This window comes from Myotis davidii, unplaced genomic scaffold (genome assembly GCF_000327345.1).
Source record: "Myotis davidii unplaced genomic scaffold, ASM32734v1 scaffold44, whole genome shotgun sequence".
In the NCBI taxonomy this organism is placed as follows: Eukaryota; Metazoa; Chordata; class Mammalia; order Chiroptera; family Vespertilionidae; genus Myotis; species Myotis davidii.
The window spans coordinates 12851569-12868668 of record NW_006299705.1 but is presented as its reverse complement, the minus strand read 5'-3'; the positions used below and the strand labels follow the sequence as shown (position 1 = coordinate 12868668).

Here is a 17100-nt window from a genome sequence, read left to right as displayed (position 1 = left end):
CTTAGCATGAAATCTATTTTCATGTAAACACACTGATAGGGAAACTGTTTAGAACATTGGTTTTCAAATTTTTTGTTCTCATACATCCAACAGAATTTTAAAATGTATGTACCTCGTACATTTTATTTTTAAATTCTTTATTGTTTAAAGTATTACATGTATCCTTCCCCCCCCCACAGACCTCTCCCCAGCCACGCCCATCCCCCAGTACCTTGTACATTTTAAAGTGAACTTAAATACTTCCTAGTAACTTAAAATAGTAATTACAAAGATATCATTTCTATAAATCAGTATTGATACTTAAAAATAAGACTGTTAGAATAGTTTTTAAATGTATGCATGGAATTCTAAATACTAATTTAGGATTTGCTACCTGAAATTATTCATGTAAAATATAGATATATATGCTTTTTTATAAGTATGAAATTTCATATCAGTTTTTTCTCTTTGATTAATATTTTTTTTAAAATATCCGCAGGTGGACGCTCTATCCACTGAGCCAAACCGGCTTCGGCTCTTTGATTAATATTTTCATCCTCACCCCCCAAATTTTTCATAATGTAAATTATTGCTATACTTGCAAACGTTTTATGATTTTCTGTCATAGTTACCTGAAATAGAAACACACACATACAGGATATCCCCCCCCAAAAAATGTGTACACACTTTCATAGCTGATAGGTGTTGAGTTGTATGAGTTCTTTGTATATTTTGGATATTATTCCCTTGTCAGAGCTGTTGTTTGCAAATAACATCTCCCATTTGGTTAGTTGTCTTTTTGTTTTGTTGGTTGTTTAATCTTTTTTTGTTGGTTGTTGATGAATCATTTGCTTTAAGAAAAAACAATCTTGAGGTAGTCAAATGACAAAGACCCTTTATCTTTACTGTCTCTCATCTCCTCTTTACTCTTTAATCCTCTCTTCCTGCTCCCACACATACACTTCAAGGGAGATGATTTTTCCCACAAGAAATTCTGTCTTCATTGGACTTGATCAGTAATCTGCCATTGATCCAGTTCACCACTCCCTCCTAAAAACTCTCTTTGTTTGACCTGGATAATGCAGGTTTCTGATTTCCCTGTTACTGATATTTAAGAATAGCTGATATTTACATAACATACTATATACCACTTTTCTAAATGTTCTTTAATTGATTAATCTTTACAACAACCTTATATGGTAAGTAGAAGTATCACTGTCATTTTACATGTGGAAACTGGGTTTCAGAGAGGTTAAACACCTTGCCCCAAATCATACAGCTGGAAAGTGTCAGAGCAATCGTTCAAACCCAGATAGTCCATGCTTTTAATAACCACCCTCATCTATTACTTTCCTGGTCACTCTTAATCTCCTTTTGGATTTCTCTTACTCAACATACCTCTCAAATGTTGGCATTCTTTAGGGGTCTTTCCTGTGTTACCTTTTATTCCTGTCTTTTTCTAGTGAATCCATCCTACTCTTGTTGCCATTTTGCTGGTAAACCACAGATATATATCTCTAGTTGAGATCATTCATCTGCATTTCAGACATATATGCTGGAATCTACTTAAATAGCTGACATTAGGCTGTTAAACATGGGAGATAGTAAAAAGTTAGTTGGTGATTTCCTACGACTGGTAGATCATAAGTTGTGTAGAACTGTTATCCACAAATGAAATAAATCTCTCTGGGTATGATAACTTAATGCTAACAATTAAGCAACTCTTTTCCCCCCTCTCCGAAAATAAGTGGAATGAATGATTATTGCTACCTCTATTTTGATTTAGAATTCAATTAAATGTTTTGTTTTGTTTTAACAGGTAGCAGATATCAAGAGGGTCAACAATCTCATCAGTGATCAAGACTTTTTTGCCCTTAGGTCTGTCAAAATTCCAGTAAAAAAGTTTAGTTCATTGACTGAAACACTTTATCCTCCAAAAGGAAGACAGGCTTCACGTCCTTCATCTGTTGAATACGTTCCAGAGCAACAGGAAATTTTGTCACTTAATGATTCTCTTTCTTCCAGTGAGTCAGCTGGTAGCTTTTTAAAAGAAGTAGACCGAGACATAGAACAATTAGTAAAATGTACAGACACCAAAAGAGAGAACCTTAACGAGGTGGTGTCTGCCTTAACAGCACAACAGATACGTTTTGAACCTGATAACAAAAATATTCAACGTAAGGATCCTTATTATGGAGCAGACTGGGGAATAGGATGGTGGGCAGCTGTAGTGATAATGCTGATAGTGGGTATAATAACACCAGTATTTTATTTGCTCTATTATGAAATTTTAGCTAAAGTGGATGTTAGTCACCATTCAACAGTGGATTCTACACATTTGCATTCAGGAGTCACACCCCCATCACAGCCGAGAGAAATGGAAAATGGAATTGCTCCTACTAAAGGAATACCATTTGGCCAACAAGATGATCATAAACTGCATAGTCACAATTCTCAGTCTCCTGATGCTCAACACAAAACATAGTAATTAGCTCGTAATTACAGTGTTTATGGTCACAGGTTCATCTGGAATGTGGTGAATCAGCTATATTCAATAACCACTTCAAAAGCAGAAATTAGGAAGATTGAAGATGCTTTTGTTTTTCAGGGTTTTTTTGAGCCATTTACAAATGGATTGAGTATAAAATTCCTGCAGTTGTTAGTTGTTGATATTAAGAACAGTAAATTTATATGTTGTATCAATGTTTAAAGCAAAAATGTATTTTATGTGTCCAGGAAGTTCTTAACTTGGAAAACATTTTTCTTATTCAAGACCAGTTATGTTTAATTTTTATTTAAATAATTAAGGTTATTAATGTTTATTAAGTAGATTAATGATAGCACCAGATATCTGCAACTGAAAATTTACTACTGTGAACCATCAAAATATTTAGTTGCAAAAGTTTGTAAAATTATTTATGATAGCACATACTTACTATTTTAAAACTTTTGAAAACAAGTGTAGCACATATGCTATGAAGACATAAGTAGACACAGAAGTAGGAAAGCGATGTGTGATGTCTGTAATAGAGGCTAAGATAGAAATTAAATATTTTTAAGCCCTAAAATAATGTGTTATGGTTGAGAAGTTGCCAATTGGTCACTAGAACACTGGATTAGGTAAAAAACCTAAAGTGATCTTTGTCTCTTAAAAAGAGTGCTGCCTCCGCTTTTGATTTTTAAGTCACTATATTGGCCTGGTATTTGAAGCACTTTTGCAATTCTTTGAAAAGTGTTATACATGTATAGGTTAGCATAATTAGAAAGTAATTTCCTACATACTGTGATAAGATGTTGCTGTGTTACATACGGTAACATGCCTTAATTACATTTAATGCCTTATAAAATATGTAAGCTAATATTTTTAGAATTAAAAGGCATTATTTCAGATGGTCCAGTGGGATTCATTACATACGCTGTATAAATTTGCCTCCACTTTCGCTATCAAGCACAAATCAATGGGGTCAAAACAGTTTTCACTGTCTGCCTCTGATGTCTGTTGCAGAAAATGATTCATTAAGCAAAAGCAGGAGTAAAGACACCTTTGGCATTAGCAATAACAGACACATTGCTTTATTTGTTGATACCTTAAGCTTTTTCAAAGAGAAAAATGTTCAACTTAAATCTTTTTTCCCCTTGAACTATAGCATGAAATTGAGGAACAGAAGCCAAAAATGTACGGGGCCACTTTTTAAAATCTGCTATGGATCTGCCAGATAAATATTTGCATACTGGTTTCATATAGTTTTTTAAAGTATGTGTTTTTTAAAAATGTAACTAAAATGATTCATTAGAAGCAAGAGTTGGTAGAATCTGGATTGCCTGTTTTATGTATAATAAAGTATGTACCTTAAGATCTGTAATACCACCTCATTTTCTGGGCATTATTTCCTAATTTTAATGTTTCAGCTTTTTGACCACTTTGTATTTCAAACTCTAATCTTGATACAAAGTGGTGTGAATAAGCATATGTGGTAAATAGGATTTCATGTATCTTCAGCAGCAAAGTGTAAAAAGACAGGACAAGGACGGGAAGTAACAAAGCCTTTGCATATGTTTGAGGACCTTAGATAATGACCAAAAAGTGTTAATGTGGAAATTATAGCAAATTGATTCGAGTAACTCTGTAGTTTAAAATGTAAAAAATTATTTTAATGTGCCTTGGCATCTTGAGGAGTGTGATCTTTGTAATTTATGCTCAATGTTAACTTGGTCAGTTTACATTGTATTTATTAAGCCTGCTGAAAAATCAAGTTTTAGGGAAGAAAATACCAATATTTTAAGGTAGAGTGGATTAGATGTCCTTTGAAGAACTTTGTTTACATCGAAGTGATGAAATTAAGGAAAGTCAGTGATTCCTTTTTACTAGTGGTACTTTGAGATTGTGATAGAGAGGTCTGATTCCCAGGATAAGTTATTTTTAAAGTAGTGAAGTGTACTGTGTATTTATTAGTGTCCTATTCCTTGAAGCACACATTATACCTACATTATATATTTTTAATTGAATATAATTTGAATTATAATTCTGTTATATATAGAATTATAGATTCTAATTGTGTCATTTTTAAAAGAAAAAATTCCTAAACATTTAGTAGAGAATAATTTAGCTTTTATAAAGTACTAATATACCTCAAAACTTGTAGCAAATGCAGATTACTTTGTAAAACTTAATAAAATAAGAAAAATTGTGAATTTTAACTGTTGAAACCCTTATTTGAATTTACTTTGAGGTTTCACATTAGAATATATATATGTATATATATATATGAAAGTAACAACTATGTGAATCATTGCATTTGGTTCATTTAAAAAATGAGAGTTACAAGTGAAGAAAACTCTAGGAGGAGAGGTTTTCTTTTTTAAGTTGGTAACAATGGTTAAGGTTGTTTTGAACTAACGAATGCTGTTTAAGAAAATTTGATAATAGAGTCTGCTGGACACAGTAAGAATTAGAAGACTGCAATGTTAAATTAATTTATCCAGAGGACTTTTTGTTTTCTAAAGCTTTTTCATTTTCTGGACCCTACTTGCTGTTCAGTGGCCTGAAGAGTTCTTTCAGTGAACCATAATAGTCCATTGCTTAACAATTCTTTTTAAAGGTATCTACTTCTAAAATTACCTACTTGGGAATATGAAGGATACTGCTGGAGTTTTAGAAATATGAAGCAAGGATTCAAAGCGCTATAGGGTTAAGATGGAGTTTTTAGAAGTATTTAAATGGCGCTTTGTAATGGGAATCATTATTTGCAATTACAACAATGTTGCTCAGGAAGTTAGTATTTTCTAAGTATGTGCATATTGCACTGTTAGATCATAGAAATCTCTGAATGCAATATTTAATTCTTTATATATGCATACACTATAAATCTTTTGTATAATGTATTTTATACAAATGCAAAATGGAATTGTAGAGCATTATTAGTATGTACATTTGTAAAACTGGTTTTTAAAACTTTTTGCCCCTTTTCATATTTTAAAAAGATCTTAAAAATAAAGTTTCTATTTTATTATTCAATCTAAAATGGAAGCTGGTGAATTTAATTGAATAAAGCAAACCTTTTCTCTTCTTTCAAACTAGTTGATATAAAGACACCATGCACTATGTATCCTGGCCGGTGTGACTTGGTGGTTGAGTGTCAACCCACGAATCAGGAGGTCAGGGCACATGCCTGGGTTGCAGCCTTAATCCCTAGTAGGGGTTGTACAGGAGGCAGGCAAAACGGTGATTCTCATTGATGTTTCTCCCTCTCCCTTTCTCTGAAATCAATTAAAAACAAAACCCCAAAACACTATGTAAGACAGAGCGAATTGCCAAAGGTTTACTAATTCAAATTCCTCCCTTGTTATACTGAAAATTCACTGGATTACTTATAGGATGTAAATAAAATGAAAACGAATTTCAGGTGAATGTTCTTTGAGGGATCTTGGAACTCATGGAAGAAGACCTCATAAAGCAGGGTTCAGAACTTATTAGTGAGTTGTAGCTCAGTCATATAATAATGTGTTCTACTTATGTGTAAATTTAATTATGAAACAAAAAACCTTTATACTTAATTTTTAAAAATTACCTACATTAGCAAAAGAATTGAAGTTCTTTGGAGTTTTTATTTAATGGAGGAATTTATGTAATCCTTTTAGCATTTTTACTATCATCTTGCTCTTAAAACTACATCTTTTTTTTAAAATATATTTTACTGATTTTTTACAGAGAGGAAGGGAAAGGGATAGAGAGTTAGAAACATCGGTGAGAGAGAAACATCGATCAGCCACCTCCTGCACACTCCCCACTGGGGATGTGCCGGCAACCAAGGCACATGCCCCTGACCGGAATTGAACCGGGACCCCTGAGTCCGCAGGCCGACGCTCTATCCACTGAGCCAAACCGGTTAGGGCATTACATCTTTTTTTAATAAAAAAAATGTTTTCATTAACTCCAGGACTTCTACCCATATTAAGGGTAAGCCACAGACACTACATTTGAGGTAGTGGGGAAGGAAGGTTATATCCTCTGAATTTGTTAGCATTCTCTTGTATGCAGTGTTCATCAGTCCATGAAGCCAATGATCACAATAATATTACAATGGCTGCCAAATCTCTTAGTTTGTTATCATGACTGTAATTACCTTGAGTTTCCTGTTGATTTGTGCAAGAATATTTGATACTGGCATCCCTGAGTTATTTTACCAGATAAAATCTGTATTAATAAATTAGCTTTCCCTATCAAATATATTTAAGTAGGTTCAAAATAAAACAGGACACAATTTTGTTTTGTATGAATTTAACATGTAAACAAATACAGAAAAATAAGCACTAAAGCAACAAAACAATATTTGCTTGTTAGCAATTTTAAAGACACTTCACCAACAAGTACTTTTTTATATATAAGATGCTATCTCTGCATTAAAGTTTACCTTCCTATGGAATAACTTCACAGTCAGATTTTAAGCTATAAAAACAAAGTTCATGCTGGCAAAGGAACCTGCAAACATTCTGCCTGTTCTCTTCTTTTCCAAAGGAGACAGACAATGCACTTGGGGAGATGACTGGGGCTTCCTGAAGCAAACCCCTGCCCAAAGGGCTGTCCTACCACCTTCAGGACTAGAATGTTGAAGACAGATGAAAACTGGGGAGAAAAATCCCTGTATCTTTGGTGTATCTGCCCTATTCAAGCAGTTATCTGTAGATTTACAATACAGCAAGCAAACAGAAGCACAGAGATAAGCTTTATAAATTAAATGATATTAAGATACTAAGGAAGTGAGAAAATAAAATACCTATGTTAATTATTAATCCTAAATGACTGCCCATTACAACTAAAACTTTAAGTGAGGTTTCTACTCTAAGTACAATCAATTGCTGCTTTAAAGTAGACTTATTCATGTTTTCCATTTAAAATCTTTAACATTTTTTATAAGTTTCTTTAAAGAAATACTTCACATATGAATAACATAAGCACTGGACTAATAATGGTCCTCACCCATCTTGAATTATCTGAGGAAGTATTAAAATGGAAAGTGATCTTTTTCCTGAGAAAGCCATTTTACAAAATGGCACAAGACAATATACATTTTCCCCACCAGAATACAAGATGGGAATCCAGTCAGATTACAATCTATCTTGTGAGGAAAACATGTTTGTTTCTCAAAACAGTGTTTTCAATCACTTTACAAGCTATAATTTTTTAGAGGGCCAGACACATTTAAATAAAGAAGAGATTATTTCTAGATACTAAGAGAATGAGTACATATGGTAAGGTCTGGTTGGTCTTTAAGCAGTTCTTATAGAAAACTGTTTACAGAAAATCAAGCTCAATTTCAAGGTTGAGTTTAATGGTAAGGGTAGAAATAAGAGTCCAGGATTTTGAGTCTCAGGTTAGAGGGTAATGGGTGATATCTTCCCAAAAGGTAAAAATAAACATTTCTTTTGGTAGGTAATACTAATAAATAATTTTTGAAATATATAATATGACTTCCCTTCAAAATCTTTGGCATTTGTGAGTCTTTAGAAGCTAAGGTTTTTAGGTATTCCCCCCATTCTCACTATAAAAAGTCAGGGGAGCTAGTTTTTAATTAAGACAAAAGACTAATCTTAATTTCAAAGTGACCTGAGTTTTATTCTGCACTGTTATATAAACCAATTGGATGGGTATAAAGTCCTTTGAAATATAAGAGGCCATCATGCCTCGCAGGTTGCACACATGCATTCTGCAGTGAGATTTATGTGACTAGAATTTACCCCACACTTTTGTAAAGTACAAATTTAAATGTCTAATTTTTCATAAGCCCAATTATTTGAAATATCAAAGTTATTACAGTGAGATGATGATTATTTCACATATTGTGTGGTATGAAGTTACCAAATTCAAGTATACTTAATATTCCTCCCAAGTCTTTGCACTGGCTGAGATGTAAGCTATAAAATTTATATAGCTCTGATTTTTCTCTGTGTATATATTTTATCACAAACTTCTAATCTCATATGCAATTTTAAGAACTCAGATAGGTTTATGGAGTCATCATATAGTAGCATAGAACATACCATGTAAAAGTAAAAAGTAAAATTAATTTCAAGTATTTTGTTTTTAAAGTGCTCCATGTGCAATATTAAATCAACTTTCAGGTTACAGAAACCCATTATGATGGCAAGTAATAGTTTTATAAAAGATCAGAAAGCAGTTAAATAAAAATAATTTTTTCAAGTATGAATATATAGATTAAAAGATGCAAAAGCTCTTTAGGCACATTCTAATCCAAATAATACCAAAAATAAAATTTTCACTTGAATACGTAAGAGGGATAAAGAGGTGCTTGAGAAGGAATGTCATAGTGTCAGAGACTAATTGGTAAAGTAACTAGTGTGTAAACTCAAAATGGTACTGAATATTTTGGTAACAAATATTGTCAATAAAACAGAAACAAAAATACTTACTCATTCCTTATCAGAAATAAGGAAATAAATCTGTCCAAATGCTCAGAAGCTGTATCATAGAAATATTTTTTGGGAAACTTCATAGCTAATAGGTTGCTTCATCCATGTTGTCATCACTGTCTACGATAAAATCATCTCCGTTGTCAAAGTATGAATTAATGTAGTCATTTTCCTAAGTGAAACAATAGATTCCTCAGTAAACATTAAAATGAATGAGTAGTAACATTATTATTAAGAAACATACGTAGGCTGTCCCTTTAAGTTTACAAATACCAAATTTAGGTAATAAAATACATCAGGCTTAAAAGGAATCTCTGCTATGTCATCTGCTTAGAAAACACATTAGTTTTCACTTGCATCTACCTGTGCTGCTTTCTTTAAGACCACCACCTCAGGCATCAACTAAGAGAACATGAAGGGATGCCTATTACACTTTAGTAGGATGACACATTTAATTCATTACTCCCCAGTGGGATGATATATGGTTAGCTAAAACACTGAGCACTTATTTAAAACAAATGCACAGACACTTAAGAAACAGCCAATTTTTACATTAACCTTAGACTACACTAGAACTAAGGTTTTCAGTCACAATGCACAACTGAGCAAAAGCAGAGGGAGTTTTGCTTCCTATCAAAAAGGCCTCAAGAAACCAAATCAAAACTAGAGGATGCTGTAATACATTCCATCTACAGCAACTCAATTTCCATTAGGTCAAGAGGGATTATAGCCCCCGGGAATATTCCACTTCTTATGGCCAAGATTATTACCTGTATAAGTGACTTATGATAACTCTATGCTTTCTATCAAAAATTCAAAAATTCTCAACAAACAAGTGCTGGTGAGGATGTGGAGAAAACTCTAGGACACTGCTGTTGGGAATGCAGACTGGTACAGCCACTGTGGAATACAGTATGGCAGTTCCTCAAAAACTTAAAAATGGAACTGCCATTTGACCCAATAATCCCACTTCTGGGAATATATCCTAAGAATCCTGAAACCAATCAGAAAGAATATATGCACCTATGTGCATAGCAGCATTATTTACAATAGCTCAGCTTTGGAAACAGCCAAGTGCCCATCAGTAAATGAGTGGGGGAAAAAAAGAAATGTGTTAGATTTACACAATGGAATACTATGCAGCTGTAAAAAAGAAGGAGTCCTTATCTTTTGAGACAGCATGGATGGACCTGGAGATGATTATGCTAAGCTAGTTAGAAAAACACAAATACAACATGGTCTCACTTATATGTGGAATCTAATGAACAAAATAAACTAAGGAACAAAATAGTTCCAGAGGTATGGATGCATGGAACAGAATAACAGATCTCAGTGGTGGCTGGGAGTGTGTGAGGGATGGGAAGAGATTAACCAAAAAACATACATGCATAATCCATGGAAACAGACAATAGCATGGGGAAGGCCTGGGGTGGGGCGGGGTTGGGTGGAGGGAGGCAAAAAGAGAGAAAATGGGAGACATCTATAATACTGTGAACAATAAAAAAATAATATTTTATTTCTGAATATAAAAGTGACGCATGACTATATTATAGAACACTTTTAAATGTAAAGATTAAAAGAAATTTAAGAAAATTACTAACCAACTGCAATGTGTGGACAGTATATGGATTTTGATTGGAACAATTTTTTGAGACAATCTAAAAAATTTGAACAATGGCTTAATATTTGATATTAAGGAATTATATTTCATGCGTTAGGAATAATACTGATACTATAAGATTGTTAAAAAGTTCTTATTTTTGAGTACATACTGAAATATTTATGGTTCAAATGATACAATGCCTACGATTTGCTTTATAATAATCCAAGGCAGATGGGTTTTGAAGTGGGGGGACAGGAATGAACTTGGTGTGTGAATGACTGAAAGATCAGCAATACAGTGATCATTGCTAAAGTTGGGCTGTTATTTTAAGTCACTAGATTTTTGCACATGATTGAAATCAACCAGAATAAAAAATTAATGTCCACATCTCTACTGTCTACAGTAGGAATTAGGACAGTAAGAAATAGGGACTATTCCCAAAAGAAAGTCTCCTGGATACGATCTTATTTAGTATCTCCATGGTGGACTTTTATATATAAACTAGAGACCCAGTGCACAAAAATTCATGCACTCGGGGGGGGGTGTCCCTCAGCCCAGCCTGTGCCCTCTCACAGTCCGGGACCCCTCGGGGGATGTCCACCTGCCAGCTTAGGCCCACTTCCCTAGGGAGCAGGCCTAAGCCATCAGTCAGACATCCTTAGCGCTGTGGAAGAGGCGGGAGAGGCTTCCGCCACCGCTGCTGTGCTTGCAGCCATCAGCCGGGCTTGTGGCTGAGCGGAGCTGCCCCTGTGGGAGCGCACTGACCACCAGCGGGCAGGTCCTGCGTTGAGCATCTGCCCCCGGGTGGTCAGTTCACATCATAGCGACCAGTTGTTCCGCCTTTAGGGTCAATTTGCATGTTACCCTTTTATTATATAGGGTTTATATAAACAATGGAAGAAAGTTAACTTGTATTATTCAGATATATATTTCATTACTCTGTCTTTCCTAAATAATGTAAGTTTCTGTATCTGGCTAAGACTTTTACCATTTCCAGGATGTTGGCTTGGCTTCTCTAGTGCCAAGTAATCCAACAATGTTTGGAAACTGGCTGAAGCCTGAGCCAATGTATGGCGGAGGCATGGCATGGCTGAGAGATTGAAAATATGGAAAGGGAAATGACATAAAGCATAAGGTCTCAATAAAGGGCAGGACAATTAGCTCTAAACAGGATGAAGGACATTTCTTTTTCCGTTGATAAAAAAGAGAAGGAGGAGGGAAGATAGTTCGAAGACAGAGGAAATGAAATAAAAGAGTTTTCTCTTGATGATTTTATTTTCTGTATGAAGGTGGATGTTGTATCTGCTAAAAGTGAAAGAAAAGGTAGTCAAGAAGAGGGATTAAGAAGAAAGATGATCTGAAATACTTGCAATGGAGAGCTGACTTGACAAGGGAAACAGAAAATGTGTTAGCCAGCCAAACGGGACTAGTGTTTTTTTTTTTTTTAGGGGCATCAGTTTTTTTTTGTTTGTTTGTTTGTTTGTTTTAAATATATTTTATTGATTTTTTACAGAGAGGAAGGGAGAGGGACAGAGAGCCAGAAACATCGATGAGAGAGAAACACTGATCAGCTGCCTCCTGCACACCTCCCACTGGGGATGTGTCCGCAGGGGGCATCAGTTTTTATGATTCTTCAGAAAAGCTCAACAGGCAGATTTGGAAGGAAATTTGTAATTGATCAAGTTTGCTTTGGTCTTGAGTATGTTCTGGGAGACCAAGGGATAAGAGCAATAGCAACAAAGAAGTTGAAGGATGAGCAAGGGCTCCTTAGGGAAGGAAATAAAGACAGGGAACCAATAAAGTAGAGATAGAGGATCAGAGGGTTTGGTAGTTTTACTCATGTCAGTTCAGAAATAAAGTGAATGATCTGGAAAGAAAACTGGAGACAAATGTGATATGTTTAATTTAAAAATGTTTAGAGTTAAAATTTACCTGGAAGAATAAACAAACAATACTCAGAAAAATCCTAAAAAAGGGTAACATACCATAAAAATTTAGAAGATTTTAGTCATTAGAACAACGATGGTTCAGAAATAGAACAATGGAATAGAGTCCAGAAATATCTCTAAGTAGGTGTGGGACTCTAACAGTTGAAAAAGGAGAATTTTAAATCAATGAAGAAAGCAAATGATTTCATAAATGAGGTTACCAGCTGGCAAGCTATCTGGAAACAGGTAAAAACAGATCCGTATCTCTCCTTTTATACAAATATAAATTTCAAAAGAATATGAAATTTAATGTAAAATAATTAAAGCAAGTAATAAAGATTTCATAGTTGGAAGAGTTTCAGGGGAAGACTCAGTGTGGTGTAAGAAGTTGAAATGGAGTGAAGACAAAGATCATAGGAAAGGTAAAAAAACTCTCAGCGTAAGGTTACTGCATGAGGTCTCCACAAGTCCCGACGAGGCATGACCAACAGTTACCCTGCTCAAAAATATCTGGAATGATTCCAGCTTATTTTGAAACATACCATGTACAATGCTATAAAATTCTCTTGATAGAAAGGAATTGATGCCAGTGATAAAAATATGTCCCTGGTTCCCATCAACTTGGTGCTCATTTTCATCTATTCCATTTATCTGATTCCTTATTGGATAATTCTTAATCTTAATTACTTTGTTATTCTTACAAAACAGACCATTACCTCTTCTTGCTCTTCTTCATCATATTCCTCTTGTTCTGCAGCATCATCTTCCTCCTCATCATCATCTTCCTTACTTTTCTCCTTGCTTCCTTCTTTTTCTTCATTTTCCTCATCTGATTTTTCACCATCACCTCTTTTTTCCAATTCCTGTTATAAATGAACTTAATTAACTTTTTTTGGTAACCCAACAGACTTTGACATCTCTGCTCAGCCTCAAGAGAACACTGTCACCTATCACCTTATTCTAATTCTCCCTTACCAACACCTCCTGGGCATCATATAGGAAATTGTGAGTTAACCCAAGAAAGGAAAGAAAGGAGGAACTCATTGGACACTAGAGTTTTCTTTTATTTCATTACTTTCATTACTTCATAATTGGGATGCTAGGGGATCAGCTCTATACACAGTGCTTTATTTTTGTGATTTTTATCACACCTCAGTCAAAAAAATATTGAATTGACTCAGTTTATGGAGAACTTTCAGAATGTTCTTTTGTTTCCTTCTAACATAGAAGGAGAAAAGAGAATGTAATGGTACTATTTCCAAATGTCTATGTTTTAGTTTATAAGTGAAATTATTTAAAACAATATCAAGTCATTTTGGGGTGAGTTATCCTATTTGTAGATTATCTATGTCTTTTTATTTCTTTTCTTCATTATTTACTTCCCATTTTCCAGGAATTTTGCTTCTTAATTAGAAAAAAGAAAGATTAACTCAACTCAGGTCAACATTAGCACTTATTAACAACTCTGCGAGAGGAGGCAAAAGAGAGAGACAGAGTTAGAAAACTTTGCCTGATGATTCTACTTATCCACTCTGTTAAAATCACTATGCTATCATCTCATAACTTTAACAAATTCCCATATTCTTTTATGAATACCAACAATATTCTTCTATTTTATAAAAAATGAGCTGTCTTCATTACTGTCACTATTCAATCACTAAAATGTTCTACACTTAATATGCACAAGTGATAGGACTTCACAAACTTTCTAGGAGGTGAGCACAGCAATAATTTCACATATTAATATTCATAATTAAGGCATTAGATCACTTTAGCTAAGATGTGAATAATCTTAAATAGTAATCATAACACTAATTCATAAACTTGCAAATACTCCATCCTATTATAAGATATTTGCTTAGTAGAGTAGATATAGAGATAAAAACACATTTTACATTTGGACCAACTATAACTTAATTATTCCTTTATTGGTTCATAAATATTTATTTTTAGAAATTTATTTATTATTCAAATTTGAATTTAAGGAAATAAAAGGCAACAAAAAAACTACATCAGATAAACTCAGTTTCCCATCAAAATTCAAACTCTACTTTCCTGTCACTTCACCCCACTCAGACCGAACAAAAAAGACCTCTTATTTTCATACTAATCCATCTTGCCTTATGTAACTTATTATTACAATAGAATGTGTGCATGTTTTATAAGTGGCAATCCTTTGGAAAACTGCAAGTAAACAAAACCATAATTATAGATATTTTAAAGTGTCTATAAACACACACACACACACACACACACACACACACGTACACGTACACATCTCTTTCTGCCATCTTTCCATGCCACCATAATGGTGTACATGAACGTCCTGGCTGATGCTCTCAGGACTATGAACAATGCCAAAAAGAAGGCAAACTCCAGGTTCTTATTAGGCCATGCTCCAAAGTCATCTGGTTTCTAACTGTGATGATGAAGCATGGTCACATCGGCAAATTTGAAATTATTGATGACCACAGCGCTGGGAAATATGTTGTAAAACTCACAGGCAGGTTGAACAAGTGTGGAGTAATCAGCCCCAGATTTGATGTGCAACTCAAAAGATCTAGAAAAATGGCAGAACAATCTGCTTCCATTCCATCAGTTTGCTTTCATTGTACTGACAACCTCAGTGGGCATCACGGACCATGAAGAAGCAAGGCAAAAACATAGAGGAGGGAAAGTCCTGGAATTGTTTTTCTAGGAATGTAATACATACATGCAAATACAATGCCTCAATGGACAAAATATATATATATACACACATATATAATGATGCTATGTTAATATTAATTAATATATGGATTTTTTTATTTTCTGTTTTAATGAAACCATAAATTTGTGTAGGTATAGGGGAATTGTATTTAACTATGTGCAAGGTATGCACTGCATTTGAAAAATCATGCTATTAGCTATTATTTCATAATTATCATGGAAATTATTTAAACTAGTTATAAAGAAATATAAAATTCATTCTATACTTTATTGCCATTATATTGCCACTTCAAACACCTTTAATTTTTTTTAAAAAAAATGTTTCCATTGACTTCAGAGAGAGGAAAGGAGAGGGAGAAAGAAATAGAAACATCAATGATGAGAGAGAATCATTGATTGGCTACCTTCTGCACACCCACTACTGGGGATTGAACCCGCAAACCTGGCATGTGCCCAGACCGGGAATCAAACTCTGATCTCCTGGTTCATGGGTCAACAACACTCAACCACTGAGCAACACAGGCCGGGCTCAAATACCTTTAAATAAATAGCTTCAACTTTATTTCTATGACATAGACCTAAATCAAACCCATAAAATACCTGATCAGTTAACAAATAGCAGATTTATGGAATTTCATTTTTTTTGCATTAAGCTACTAGTTTTGGTTCATCTATGTAATAGTTTCCATGAGATAGTTTCTATGAGATTTAACTATTTAGCCTATTACTTTACATATTTGTTTTAAGAATAATGTGAATAATATAATGAGAAAACACTTTAAAAACAATTAATTTACAGGTAGGAAACAGTTCTTCTAGTTTAAATATTAAATGGCCACCCTATTATAGTTCTTTTTGTGTGTCATGCAAATTAGGAAGCTAAAGGTTAGTTTACTGGTGTCTAGTGATTCACACGTTAAGTATGAAATCTGAGTGTATGTCACTCCCTCTCCATCCACAGAAGTTTTATTACAATAAAACTTGAAACTGCTTTTGTTGAAGAAATGAACAGTAACAGAGTCACCTGGAAGTTAATTTTGCTCTATTAAAACTGCTCATTGGAGTTTCTAGATTTGAAACTCCAGTTTTAACAATGTTTGTACTGGAAAACATTGCAGGGACAAAGAAAACGATCTGATCTGATGAGAAACCGCAGTCAGAGGTCCAAATCAATCTTCTCATAGCACATGCCAACTTAGCAACTTCTTTCCAGGAAGCCTTATGAAAAGTCAGAATCTGTGTTCAATCAATACAAGTTGGGTAGGTCTGCAACCCCATCGATAAGTCCACTACACTTAAACCTGACAGTTAATGTTATTCCTCCAACATTATTCCTCTTGGTTTTATTTTCAGCCATGTTTTCTCCAGTTTTAGCACTGGTCAAAATAAAATAACAAAAATATGAGTTTCTGTTACCATGTAGCTGGCCAACTTGGCCAGTCAAGTAAAAGTTTTAAAGTAAGGAAGGGATAATAACACCCATCTCATCTGTAAGGAACAAAATATTGCCTATTGTAATGAAGTCTTAAGGACATAATAAATGTAAATCATCAAAGAGCCTGGTAAATAATAAGTTTTGAATAAGTGCTGGTGGTTATCATTATCATCATCCTCATCATCACCATCAATGCAAGGTATTACCTGCATGATACAATAAATTGGTATGCCCTTCATGGACAGTGATCTGTTAATATTAATCCATATTATACAATACATGTAACAACCATCCCAACAAATCCACTTCTAGAAATCGACCCTACACATGTGAAATGACATACTTGACATGAATTCAGCATTGTTTCTAGTAGTGAAACACTACATGAAACATAATGTCCATTAGTAATGTATTAATTTAAAAAAATTATGGTTCATTCTTATAGTGCAGCCAAAAAAAAAAAAAAAGAGCCTAGTCTATACAGGCTGACCTGGAACTATCTTGAAGATATTTTAAGT

At 34.1% G+C, this 17100-nt stretch overlaps 2 protein-coding genes and 1 pseudogene across 3 annotated transcripts in view; 2 read left to right on the top strand and 1 right to left on the bottom strand.

Moving 5' to 3' along the window:
• Nucleotides 1-3845, top strand: part of LYSMD3 (LysM domain containing 3) — a 6381-nt gene extending 2536 nt beyond the window's left edge. Inside the window, exon 2 of the mRNA XM_015571636.1 lies at nucleotides 1799-3845. Within this exon, the coding sequence (XP_015427122.1) occupies nucleotides 1799-2464 (666 nt within the window). The 3' untranslated portion in view covers nucleotides 2465-3845. The remainder of the gene's footprint in view (nucleotides 1-1798) is intronic.
• POLR3G (polymerase (RNA) III (DNA directed) polypeptide G (32kD)) overlaps nucleotides 1-17100 on the bottom strand; it is a 45069-nt gene that overhangs the window by 3590 nt on the left and 24379 nt on the right. For both annotated transcript variants that reach the window (XM_006775527.2, XM_015571638.1), the window contains exons 7-9: nucleotides 13155-13301; nucleotides 8908-9079; nucleotides 8721-8723 (exon numbers count right to left, since the gene is read on the bottom strand). In XM_006775527.2, the coding sequence (XP_006775590.1) occupies nucleotides 8993-9079; nucleotides 13155-13301 (234 nt within the window). In that variant the 3' untranslated portion in view covers nucleotides 8721-8723; nucleotides 8908-8992. The remainder of the gene's footprint in view (nucleotides 1-8720; nucleotides 8724-8907; nucleotides 9080-13154; nucleotides 13302-17100) is intronic.
• Nucleotides 14747-15171, top strand: LOC102752146 (annotated as a pseudogene).